The sequence below is a fragment of the Coregonus lavaretus genome (assembly GCF_964263955.1).
Source record: "Coregonus lavaretus genome assembly, chromosome: 7".
NCBI classification, from domain to species: Eukaryota; Metazoa; Chordata; class Actinopteri; order Salmoniformes; family Salmonidae; genus Coregonus; species Coregonus lavaretus.
The window spans coordinates 57,328,535-57,342,007 of NC_139994.1; the positions used below are offsets into that span (position 1 = coordinate 57,328,535).

The window sequence follows — 13,473 nt, forward strand, 5'->3', positions numbered from 1 at the left end:
ATATATATTTTTTTTTTTCAAAAGCTTGTCAGTCGGCGATCGTGCACGATACCACACCCCCGCCACGCCTCCTACCTAAGCCCCATTTTGATCCAGAAACAACCCTGCTGTCTGTCTACCTTTCTTGCTGTTTTAATAACATTACTAAAACACAGTGATTTTAGGCTACTTGTTTTGAGACACATTTTTAGTCAGAAATTCACAAAATGATGGATTGTGGATTTAATGTAGCCTACATGTCTTCTCGTATACCGTTTTACTGTGTGATATGACTTGTGGGTTGCTCTATACTGTATGGCCCAAGGTAGCTGTGGTCAAATCTAACATCCAGCCCTAGTGTGTGATTTAAAAACTTAGAATAGCATAGGCTACCTTAGACCTAGGAGTAAACTGACAGGTCAGGACGAGTGCTCATTCAACTTTGCCCTTTTCCTCCTCTCCCAGCAGATAACCTGAGCGAAGCGTTGAAGAAGCTGAAGCTAGCCTCAGTGGACAGCGCCACAGACAATGTGGAGGGCTGCCTGGACTGCTTGCTCAAAGCACTGGCCCACAACAGTAAGTTTGACCCACACTCCTCAGAGTAAGTGAAATACACGGTATGGAGGAAATGGAGAGCATAGTTAAAGACTAATTGGAGAACAAAAAACATTCTAGTCACCAGGCTCACATTTGTTTACGTACAAGGCCTAAGTAAGAGAGAATAAATCCTATCTCAGCCAGCGTTATTCACAAACCTGTCTGTCCTCCTTAGTTTGGGAAACAACCAATACGGCTGGGAATTGCCAGTGACCTCACGATACAATATTATCACAATACTTTGGTGTCGATTCTATATGTATTGCGATTCTCACGATTCTATACAGTGGGGAAAAAAGTATTTAGTCAGCCACCAATTGTGCAAGTTCTCCCACTTAAAAAGATGAGAGAGGCCTGTAATTTTCATCATAGGTACACGTCAACTATGGCAGACAAATTGAGGAGAAAAAAATCCAGAAAATCACATTGTAGGATTTTTTATGAATTTATTTGCAAATTATGGTGGAAAATAAGTATTTGGTCACCTACAAACAAGCAAGATTTCTGGCTCTCTCAGACCTGTAACTTCTTCTTTAAGAGGCTCCTCTGTCCTCCACTCGTTACCTGTATTAATGGCACCTGTTTGAACTTGTTATCAGTATAAAAGACACCTGTCCACAACCTCAAAACAGTCACACTCCAAACTCCACTATGGCCAAGACCAAAGAGCTGTCAAAGGACACCAGAAACAAAATTGTAGACCTGCACCAGGCTGGGAAGACTGAATCTGCAATAGGTAAGCAGCTTGGTTTGAAGAAATCAACAGTGGGAGCAATTATTAGGAAATGGAAGACATACAAGACCACTGATAATCTCCCTCGATCTGGGGCTCCACGCAAGATCTCACCCCGTGGGGTCAAAATGATCACAAGAACGGTGAGCAAAAATCCCAGAACCACACAGGGGGACCTAGTGAATGACCTGCAGAGAGCTGGGACCAAAGTAACAAAGCCTACCATCAGTAACACACTACGCCGCCAGGGACTCAAATCCTGCAGTGCCAGACGTGTCCCCCTGCTTAAGCCAGTACATGTCCAGGCCCGTCTGAAGTTTGCTAGAGTGCATTTGGATGATCCAGAAGAGGATTGGGAGAATGTCATATGGTCAGATGAAACCAAAATATAACTTTTTGGTAAAAACGCAACTTGTCGTGTTTGGAGGACAAAGAATGCTGAGTTACATCCAAATAACACCATACCTACTGTGAAGCATGGGGGTGGAAACATCATGCTTTGGGGCTGTTTTTCTGCAAAGGGACCAGGACGACTGATCCGTGTAAAGGAAAGAATGAATGGGGCCATGTATCGTGAGATTTTGAGTGAAAACCTCCTTCCATCAGCAAGGGCATTGAAGATGAAACGTGGCTGGGTCTTTCAGCATGACAATGATCCCAAACACACCGCCCGGGCAATGAAGGAGTGGCTTCGTAAGAAGCATTTCAAGGTCCTGGAGTGGCCTAGCCAGTCTCCAGATCTCAACCCCATAGAAAATCTTTGGAGGGAGTTGAAAGTCCGTGTTGCCCAGCGACAGCCCCAAAACATCACTGCTCTAGAGGAGATCTGCATGGAGGAATGGGCCAAAATACCAGCAACAGTGTGTGAAAACCTTGTGAAGACTTACAGAAAATGTTTGACCTGTGTCATTGCCACCAAAGGGTATATAACAAAGTATTGAGAAACTTTTGTTATTGACCAAATACTTATTTTCCACCATAATTTGCAAATAAATTCATTAAAAATCCTACAATGTGATTTTCTGGATTGTTTTCCCTCATTTTGTCTGTCATAGTTGACGTGTACCTATGATGAAAATTACAGGCCTCTCATCTTTTTAAGTGGGAGAACTTGCACAATTGGTGGCTGACTAAATACTTTTTTTCCCCACTGTATGTATTGCGATTCGATGTTCCAAACAGATTGCTCACCATATGTCTGCTGCAGACTGACAAGGGAGAGCCATGAGAAAACAAGTTTTGATCAGTCATGGAAATAAAAGTGCTGAAAACAAATTGGCTCCCTATTTAAAAAGATGATGGAGAATAAGCTATGAAGGAAAAATACTGGAGTTTTAGTGCAGGTACAGACAACTAGCGCAATAATAATTTTGCAATATTGTCATAACGATACAATATATCGTCAGAAATAATATCCCGATATGTAACTGTATCGATCCCCCCCATCACTAATAACCATCTGCATGATCTGGCTCGGCCTAGCCAGTATCTTGTTGGGGCATTTTAATGCTTTTAAGTTAATTGAGTTGCTGGCTTTCTGCATCCTCTGCTGTCTTTTAGCTTTGTGTGCTCTGGTGTAGCTAGGTTTAATGTTCTACTGTACTTGGCAGCACAACCCCCCCCCCCACCCCCACCCTGTCTCTCTTTTGGCACTGACAAGTGATGAACCTGCAGTGGTCTGTTTGGTTGAGGAGATGACCAAGAAAACCGAAGGGCCCACACTTTTGCCGATGCCACCTTTAGCCTAACAGTAAAAATCATAGTGATGGTAATAATTATTTAATTGGTTATCCCTGTAGGTCTAAGCGCTTAGATCGCAATATCTACAAAGCTAAGATATGGAATTGTTTTAAGATGGTCATAAAATGTATTATTTAAGGTAGCTATTTGATTTAGAATTTTAGGATTATGTATATATTTTTTTAATGAAACATTGAATTTGGCCTTTACTGCTATAGCCCATAGAAACGGATTGAATAACACATTTGTACATGGCAAAAGAGTCAAAAAATATATCATAATGAATATGGTTTTTAAGTGCCTATCCTATATCTGAGAGATATAAGAAAACTCAGACATTTTTAGACCCATGTTTGGTCACTTTATTTGTGGCACTTTTTACCCCCTATGCACATTGTGCTATTTTTACAGCCTGGTACCAGGTTACCTTCAGACGACTCCCCTTAAGCTTGTGTGCGTCGTAGAGCAAAACAACTGACACCTTCGTGTTTGTGTGAGTCTCCCCTTTTGTATCTCAAACGGTCTTGGTTTTAAAGACGATTTCCTTGTCTGGAGCCTCTTGTGTAGAAAAACACAGCTTTTAGAAGCACCATGTTATGGAATAGGCGCACAATTTATAACGGCGGAAAGAGGGGATTGAGCTGCAGCCACTACAAGAAACGGTAAGTCTCTAGCATAAACACACAGGGAGCTATTCAATATTCAAAATGATGTCACCGTGTGACGCACAGGTGTGTCAATTGACTCTAAGGGGTTAATCATTATAATTTCACGGCTGGACTGTCATCCTGCTAGTAATTTGATTTATATGGGCCGCTGTCTGGAGCTTGGCTTGGGATGATCATAAATAACCCCACAAATTGAATGGCCTGGATGGGAACGGATTATCCGCCTCTCCTTGCCCCCCCCATGGCTCTTTCTCAATTAATCCTTCCTCGATTCCCTACATTCTTTCTACTTTCCTCCTTCTCAAAAAGCATTCGAGAAGAAGGTCAGATGGGAGATACCTTGGATCTTCTCCTCCAATATGGTTGAGAAGGAGGCAAGGGGATAGGATGCAAGGAATCATGGAAAGACTAATTGAGATAGAGCCCATGTCTATTTTCAACTGTTCACCTCCTCTCTCTCCTTTCTCCTCTCTTCCTCTTAGATGCTGATGCCAGTGAGAAGATCCAGGAGATGGGTGTTCTCCCCCTGCTTCCCACCCTGCTGGCCCCACAGTCCTCCTGCACCCCCAAAGTAGCCAACATCATAGCTGAGGTGGCCAAAAATGGTGAGGCTCCCCCCGCTTGGTTTCACCTCATCTCATATTCCCCAGGAAACATCATTCTCCTCACTTTTGGTTCTGCCAACTTGTCAGTATACCATTTTAAAAAACGTGTTATTATATTCTCAGTTTTGTGTGTCTGTCATACAGTGGCCGTTTAGCATACATTTGTATTTCTCATTTACAGTGCCTTGCAAAAGTATTCAGCCCCCTTGGCGTTTTTCCTATTTTGTTGCATTACAACCTGTAATTTAAATTGATTTTTATTTGGATTTCATGTAATGGACATACACAAAATAGTCCAAATTGGTGAAGTGAAATGAAAAAAATAACTTGTTTCAGAAAATGCTAAAAAATTAATAACGGAAAAGTTGTGCATGCATATGTATTCACCCCCTTTGCTATGAAGCCCCTAAATAAGATCTGATGCAACCAATTACCTTCCAAAGTCACATAATTAGTTAAATAAAGTCCACCTGTGTGCAATCTAAGTGTCACATGATCTGTCACATGATCTCAGTATATATACACCTGTTCTGAAAGGCCCCAGAATCTGCAACACCTCTAAGCAAGGGGCACCACCAAGCAAGCGGCACCATGAAGACCAAGGAGCTCTCCAAACAGGACAGGGACAAAGTTGTGGAGAAGTACAGATCAGGGTTGGGTTATAAAAAAATATCCTAAACTTTGAACATCCCACGGAGCACCATTTTAAATCCATTATTAAAAAATGGAAAGAATATGGCACCACAACAAACCTGCCAAGAGAGGGCCGCCCACCAAAACTCACGGACCAGGCAAGGAGGTAATTAATCAAAGAGACCAAAGATAACCCTGAAGGAGCTGCAAAGCTCCACAGCGGAGATTGGAGTATCTGTCCATAGGACCACTTTAAGCCGTACATGCCACAGAGCTGGGCTTTACGGAAGAGTGGCCAGTAAAAAGCCATTGCTTAAAGAAAAAAATAAGCAAACACGTTTGGTGTTCGCCAAAAGGCATGTGGGAGACTCCCCAAACATATGGAAGAAGGTACTCTGGTCAGATGAGACTAAAATTGAGCTTTTTGGCCATCAAGGAAAACGCTATGTCTGGCGCAAACCCAACACCTCTCATCACCCCGAGAACACCATTCCCACAGTGAAGCATGGTGGTGGCAGCATCATGCTGTGGGGATGTTTTTCATCGGCAGGGACTGGGAAACTGGTCAGAATTGAAGGAATGATGGATGGCGCTAAATACAGGGAAATTCTTGAGGGAAACCTGTTTCAGTCTTCCAGAGATTTGAGGCTGGGACGGAGGTTCACCTTCCAGCAGGACAATGACCCTAAGCATACTGCTAAAGCAACACTCGTGGTTTAAGGGGAAACATTAAAATGTATTGGAATGGCCTAGTCAAAGCCCAGACCTCAATCCAATTGAGAATCTGTGGTGTGACTTACAGATTGCTGTACACCAGCGGAACCCATCCAACTTGAAGGAGCTGGAGCAGTTTTGCCTTGAAGAATTGGCATAAATCCCAGTGGCTAGATGTGCCAAGCTTATAGAGACATACTTCAAGAGACTTGCAGCTGTAATTGCTGCAAAAGGTCGCTCTACAAAGTATTGACTTTGGTGAGGGTGGGGGGGGGTGGGGGGGGGGGGGTGAATAGTTATGCACGCTCAAGTTTTCTGTTTTTTTTTGTTTCACAAGAAAATATATTTTGCATCTTCAAAGTGGTAGGCATGTTGTGTAAATCAAATGATTAAAAAAAAACAAAAATCAATTTTAATTCCAGGTTGTAAGGCAACAAAATTGGAAAAATGTCAAGGGGGGTGAATACTTTCGAAAGCCACTATAGTTAGCATTATCTTAATTTAATGAATTTAATGGGATTGTGATTTATCTATTTGTGGGCTGATGGTCAAGATTATGGGTGATAGTCTATAGATTTGTGCTGTGTAGCCCAGATTGTGGCCTAGTCCCTGTACTCATTTGTTTGTCCACCCCACTCCCCATAAGCAATTCTGCCTTAACCCATTCCGACGGCAACAGATGGCTTCAGTCTCTCTAACAGAAGGCACCATAGGAGACCTGTCTGTTGGTGTTGCCATCCATCATGCTTTCCTAGACCGTAGTCATTTTCACACGTCAGCACAGTGAATCAAGATGTATTTACTCCATGCCATACTGTAGCTTGACCAAAGGAAAATGCACAGCAGTGAGTGGCTCGATTGAGATTCAGGAACTCATCAGATCAAGGTGAGATTAGAGTTTAGATTGATTCGTTCTATCAACATAAGGCATTCATAACGCTCCCAGAAGCACTTCATTAATAGACATGAAATAACAGCTATATAGTGCCCTATTAAAGCTTTATACCAAGGATGAGATTGGGCATTCAAATACGTTGATGGCTTCTTGACTTCTCTCCAATAGTAGAGAAGTCACACATTTTCTTGGCCACATTTTGGACTCAAGCAGTCTTCCATTGGCAACGTGGCAAATTACTTTATGCGCGGCCTCTCAACCTGCATACTGCAGTTACAGTAAAAACTGTGCCATACTTACTTAGTGCTTTTAGAGTAATTATATGGGTTTCAGGGGAGGCAGGCGCAGAGTTGAAGGGAAGTGACAGAGTAGGGGGAAGAAAAGTCTAAGATAATTAATGGTATTTTAGCAACGGCTAATGATCACTGCCTGCTGACATACCAGCCTGAGCCTTGGCACCAACCCACTGGCATTTTATCTGTCAGAGGCCTGGAAATGTCTATGCCCAGTCCACAGTGGAAGACTTACTGTGTCAAAGCTACTGGACTAAAATAACCTTTTTCTTGCATACCTGAGTAAAATGAATTTGGAAGTTGAGTGTTTAAGCACTTTCATTTGAAACCTAGTCAGTATTATATGAAGGTTTTCTGTATTTGGCTGAACTTGAGGGCTGCTTTAAATGTATTTCCAACAAAGATCCAGAGTTGGGTTTTATATACATTCATATAAAAATTGTAAAAAATGTGGATGCACTTAAAAATAATTGAGTCTTCCATTGACTAATCAATTGGAATTTTGGCACACACAGTATATTTCCGAGCAGATTGGAGGTTGTAGTGAAATCCATTTCAATTCCAGTCAAACCAGAAAATAAACTGAAACACATTCTCTGAATGACAAAATCCTCATAGAAAATAACTGGTCCACTTTTCAGTCAGTTTCAACTTGATTTTACATTTCTTCTCCACAATCGAGACAGAATGGACCATGAAGATAGGTGGTGCCGTGCTGAGCGGTAGGAGTAGGGTGAAGTTTCCCCTAGACAATGATCATGGGTCATTTTTGAATTTCCCCCACTAATGGTTAAGATTAGAATTGGGGGAGGGGAAGCTTATCCAGGTCTGTACGGTTGGGAAACTTCACCCTGGAGCCTAATTGTTCATCCTGACTGTGCTTTCTCTCCCCTCCAGAGTTCATGCGGAGCCCCTGTGTGGAGGCGGGCCTCATCCCTCCCCTGGTGCAGCTGCTCCACTCCAAGGACCAGGAGGTGCTGCTGCAGACAGGCCGCGCCCTGGGCAACATCTGCTACGACAGCCGTAAGTACATCCTGCCATAGGTCTCCCTGTCATAGGTTTCCCTTGCATGTTTCTCATAGGCTTCTCTTACACATTTCGTATAAGTTTCCCTTAAACATTTGTCATAGGCCGGTTGGAAAAGGACCCGGAATCGGTATGTCTATGGGTTCGCCCATAATTATTCTTTATTTTTGATGGGAAGGGGAGGTCAACTTTATAAGGAAGGGGGCGGCATCTTGCCTAGGTGTAATTATAGGGGAAGTACTGAAGTGCCTTTTCCTTTCAACTGGCCCTCTCCTCCCTCCTCTCCCCTCCCCTCCCCTCCCCTCCCAGAGGTGCTGAATTGCATCATGACGGGGAACCAGGTGTCGGCGGATTCTAAACTGGCTGTTAGCATTATCTGCTCTTTTTGATGACATTGATCTGCTGAAAAGTCTTAGTTCATCATAATATAATGGGATATAGCCTGTTTCTCATCTGAATATATTGGAGGTGGGGAATACTCTGGCCGTAAATAGGAATACTCTGGCCGTAAATTGGAATACTGAGTGAGGTGACTACCAGCATGACATTATATTGTCTGTGCTTCTACCCGATTTATCAATATGAAATCCATATTTTTTTCATCTGTGGACTAGCAAGAGGCTTCGCTAAGCAGCTCTCAGATGACACTATTGTCCCGTGTGGCTCAGTTGGTAGAGCACGGCGCTTGCAACGCCAGGGTTGTGGGTACGATTCCCACGGGGGGCCAGTGCAGCGACAAGTACGAAAGTCAGTCTAGCCCTGAGCTCCTGAGAGCCGCATTTCTTTCCCCAGACAGACACCCTCACAGACCTTCTACGTCTGTCACACAAAGATAAAACTGCTTACAATCACTTCCCCCAATGCCTCTAGAATAAAGATTTTAGGGAATGTAATCAAGAGTTGTCGTGAATACATTTGAGGAGAATTCTATTGTTGGGTTTTGCTGAGTGGTTAGTGGTCTGTCTGTGTGTTGCGTTGAGGCCATAATGGCAGCTGTTGTTTCTGGTGCATTGTATGAGTGTGGGGGGAGCTGGTGAAGCCTTTTTGGCATAGTGGCAGAAATGTATATGTGTGTGTGTCTGTCTGTCTCAGTTGGAGCTGCAGCTGTTTTCAACACTTAATAGGGGCACCACTGAAGAAATCAGTTTAGAAGGACTCTAGCTGTCCGGTTACTCCGGTTCTGGCCCTTTCAAAATGTAATCAACCCAACAACAAGCCTACCACTTCAACTGTCAATTGCATTCATACAACTTCCAGACCTAGCAGCAGAAAAACAGTGCCAGCATTTTGTCCATTGTACATAAACGCCATCCAGATTCCAGCCAATTTGTTTAGTCCCTCTCCCTTGCTTTCTCTCTCTCTCTCTCGCTCTCACTCTCGCTCTCTTTCTCTATCCCTCTCCTGCACTCTCGCTCTCACACACTTGCGCTCCTTCTTCCTTTCTCTGTGTCTTCCTCTGTCGCTCCCCTCCTTTCTCTTGCTGTCCATGGTTGTGTTGTTAAGGAAGGGGGCAGGTGTGCCAGCCAGGCTGAGGTTGGATGTGGGGGTCATGGCTGGCTGGTATCAGGAGACTAGTGGAGAACCAGTCTGTGCATGTCCAGGAACAGGATGACTGATCATTTAACACTTCCTCTGCCAGCAAGGCAGCTACGCTCCAGACACCCCATTCTGTCTGCCACCGCCATGCACACATAACACTGTATAATGTGTTATGTTTCTGTGTTAAAACAGCTAGTACAGACAATGATATACTGACAAGGCCCATAACGCTTCCTCTGCTAGCTACGCTCCAGACATCCCCATTTAGTCTGCCATCGTCAAGCACACACTGTATGTATCGATATGTTCCCACAACGCATATACAGACGTTTTGTTGTCCAGCATTGGCGTACTGTCACATGAAGTGGCTTGTAACTTTCACAAACGGAAAATACTCTTCCATTCTTTGTTAATTGGAGAATTAGTGTCTGTACCCACTTTGACAAGGACGTCATCCCCACCTCCGAGTTCTAGGTGATGATGGCTAAGAAAAGTAATTCATTCCTGGTCTGTAGTCTGGGGAGATTCAACCATAATATACACATTAGTGTACACTGAGTATAGCAAACATTAGGAACCCCCTTTTTCCCTCAGAACAGCCTCAATTCGTCGGGGCATGGACTCTACAAGGTGTCGAAAGCGTTTCACGGGGATGCTGGCCCATGTTGACTCCAATGCTTCCCACAGTTGTGTCAAGTTGGCCTGATGTCCTTTGGGTGGTGGACCATTGTTGATACACACAGGAAACTGTTGAGCATGAAAAACCCAGCAGCGTTGCAGTTCTTGACACAAACTGGTGTGCCTGGCACCTACTACCATACCCCGCTCAAAGGCACTTAAATCTTTTGTCTTGCCTATTCACCCTCTGAATGGCACACATACACAATCCATCTCTCAATTGTCTCAAGGCTTAAAAATCCTTCTTTAACCGGTCTCCTCCCCTTCATCTACACTGATTTGAAGTGGATTTAACAAGTGACATCAATAAGGGATCATAGCTTTCACCTGGATTCACCTGGCCGGTCTGTCATGGAAAGAGCAGATGTTCTTAATGTTTTGTATACTCAGTGTATCTATCATGAGAGCACATGGCCTCCCTACGGCTATGTTCTATCGTGCTACATTATCTCTTGGCACATCAAGCACTCCTTGTCTACGTGATGTCTGCAGGCAAAGGTGATGTCCTTAAAGTTTAAACCTCAGGAGCACCAACTAATCTCCATTTTAGTTGACCACAATTGACATTGTTGACCACATTTCTAACACTGGTGAGGTTGAGTCCTATTTCATTTAATGTTCTATAAATATGACCGGCTAATTCTATGCATTTTTTAAAGATTGTATTTGCATGGCTGTAGTCGATTTGGTATGTTCGCGCAGAGCAGTATCCTACAAACGTACTGTGATCTGTAGTAATATGGTGCAAATTAAGGCTACTCAATGAGGCGTCTGCTAAAAACGATTTCATAAAAACAGACTAGTCACTCGGTATGACATAACTTCAACTCCCATGGTCCCTAGGCTGTCTGGTTTTCAGGTCTTTTATTTTCACAAAGAGAACAGCCGTTTTCTCTCCTCAATCCAGCTGGGTTTCAGCCTCTCCACCTCCATACGTTTGCTGTTCACTCATGCTCATTTGCATAACATGACTCAACCACATTCTGTTTAGCAGGACTCTAGTATGGTTGTCGCTACCACTAATAACCATACTGTGTGTGAGCTTGACTGTGATTCTGACAAGTGACAAACGATTGTCCACCAATTAGGGCTGTATTTATTATTGAGTTAATCGGAAGATTTGCTGTGATTAATCGTGACTCATTGCAAATTCAGAATTTAATCAAATTAAGCTGTAATTTAAGATTTTTTTTATACAAAAATCATTATAAGAATATTGATGTGTCAGTTTTGTCCAAAGTAATGGTAAGCAAAATCAGGCAAATTTATAAAGCACACTTTCTTTAACCTCAATATCAACTTGTTTTGACGTCGCATTGTTGTTTTTAGCTGTATAGATCATGTATTACATTTTTTTCAGTGTGTTTTGAATGATTTCAGACTACGATTAATCGCAAAAGAAAAGAGTGCACTAAAATTACAAACTGGAGTTACACGATTAACTCTGACAGACCTACTGGGATGGGCATGACGAAACACACTATGGAATGACTCCCAGTTCTGTATGAAGGGTATGAGCTTCGGTAATGATTTAATGCTAGTTAGTCTTTTTTTTGTTTTGCCTCTCCTTTTTCATGTTATGATTAATCATTATTATTCTTTATGGTTATATTTAAATAGCATTTATTATTGATTTATGTGATTTTGTGTTTTTTTTACTGCTTGCTTAACTTTCTCTCCCTTTATTGATTTGTTTTCCAGGTTGGTTGTTGTGATTTTTCTTCTTTGTTGATGTCCCCCTGACCTCTTTGTTTTGCAGATGAGGGCAGGAGTGCAGTTGACCTGGCGGGAGGGGCTCAGATAGTAGCTGGACACATAAAGTCACTTTCCCAAAATACTGACCCGGACAATGGAAAGCTCTTGACTGTCTTTTGTGGCATGCTGATGAACTATAGCAATGATAATGGTAATGGCCAACTCCCCCCGGATAAGCTACATTAACCAATCTAAACAGAGTAAACTTTTTAAATAATTAATCTAACGATAAAATTAGATGTTTTATTGTCACATACACCGGATAGGTGCAGTGAAATGTGTTGTTTTACAGGGTCTGCCATAGTAGTACGGCACCCCTGGAGCAAATCAGGGTTAAGTGCCTTGCTCAAGGGCACGCCGGCAGATTTTCACCTTTTCGGCTCGGGTATTCGAACCAGCGACCTTTTGGTTACTGGCCCAACGCTCTAACCGCTAGGCTACCTGCCACCCTACTTTGGCAGTGTGTCTGTGGCAGTACTAAACTTAATGTTGACACCTTTTATCCAGTCTTAAAGTGATAGTTTGTTTTGTCTGATATTTTCAGACCTCAAATGTAATCTAATGGCGAGACGAGTCCACGTCCCAGGCCATCTATTGTGCTTGTTTATTTGGATCGCCATTAGCTTTTGTAGCTGCTATATGCATCAAATCCAAATGAATTGGAAAGATAGGCACCGTCTAATTTAAAACTATTAGACGGTGCCTATTATGTCCATATAGCTGAATTTACACATAACTGGGTCTTCTTAATAGATGGTGTGGGGGCATGGACTCGTTTAAAAATGTCTTGACGAATTTAGATTTAGAATTTTCAGCCAATGTTCAAGTTTATATTACTCAGCCTTTACTCTCCATGGTAACAGGAGGTGGTGGTTAAAGAGGATTGTACAATATCTGTCCCTTGGAGAGTGGTCTGTCTGATTGAAGTCCACTTCCATTGCTTTCTATTGTATCTTGCTTGAGGCCTTGGTAATTTTCCTCTTAAAGCAGTGACTGCTTGTCTTGTCCTTGTAATTGGTGGTGGTAGGTAGGTGGTGGTGGTATCCCTACAGCTTATATTGCAGCCATTTCTCTCTACCCCTTTACACAGCACTCTCTTGTTTGTAGTTAGATTGTCTATTCTCCCACAACCCTCCTTGCAAAGCCTCTATGGTCTATCCAGGTGCGAGATCCGGAGTAATCAATATTGATCACTTCTGCTGTCAACTTTCCAGCACCCTTTTCCAGTTTCAATAGGCTGCGTTTCAAATGAAGCCCTATTCCCTACATAGTGCACTACTTTAGACCAGAGAATACGGTGCCATTTGGGAGCCAGGTGTAGACTCACAGTAAAATATGCATCTTTCATTCAAATGAACACGTTGTTTAGAACCATTTAACTGTGCTAGCTAACTAGTCTTGTCATAATGATGCAATAATTTTGCCACTCGGGATTAGCAGCGACTCATTTTCTCTTTGCAAGTCACTTTACTGCACAACTCTTAACACTGCCTTTTTAAAGGTACTCTCAGCAATATGACATGATCATACACAGAGGGGTGACTTCCTGCCTACAGACATAAACAACAAATCAAATCTACCAACACAGCCACTATTGACTCTTCCCAATGTGCGTCCT

At 42.7% G+C, this 13,473-nt stretch overlaps 1 protein-coding gene across 1 annotated transcript in view; it reads left to right on the top strand.

Annotated features, from left to right (window-relative positions):
* LOC311132000 (rap1 GTPase-GDP dissociation stimulator 1-like) overlaps positions 1–13,473 on the top strand; it is a 59,590-nt gene that overhangs the window by 5,655 nt on the left and 40,462 nt on the right. The window contains exons 2-5 of the mRNA XM_084165163.1: positions 445–555; positions 4,200–4,322; positions 7,755–7,880; positions 11,860–12,006. Of these exons, the coding sequence (XP_084021289.1) occupies positions 445–555; positions 4,200–4,322; positions 7,755–7,880; positions 11,860–12,006 (507 nt within the window). The remainder of the gene's footprint in view (positions 1–444; positions 556–4,199; positions 4,323–7,754; positions 7,881–11,859; positions 12,007–13,473) is intronic.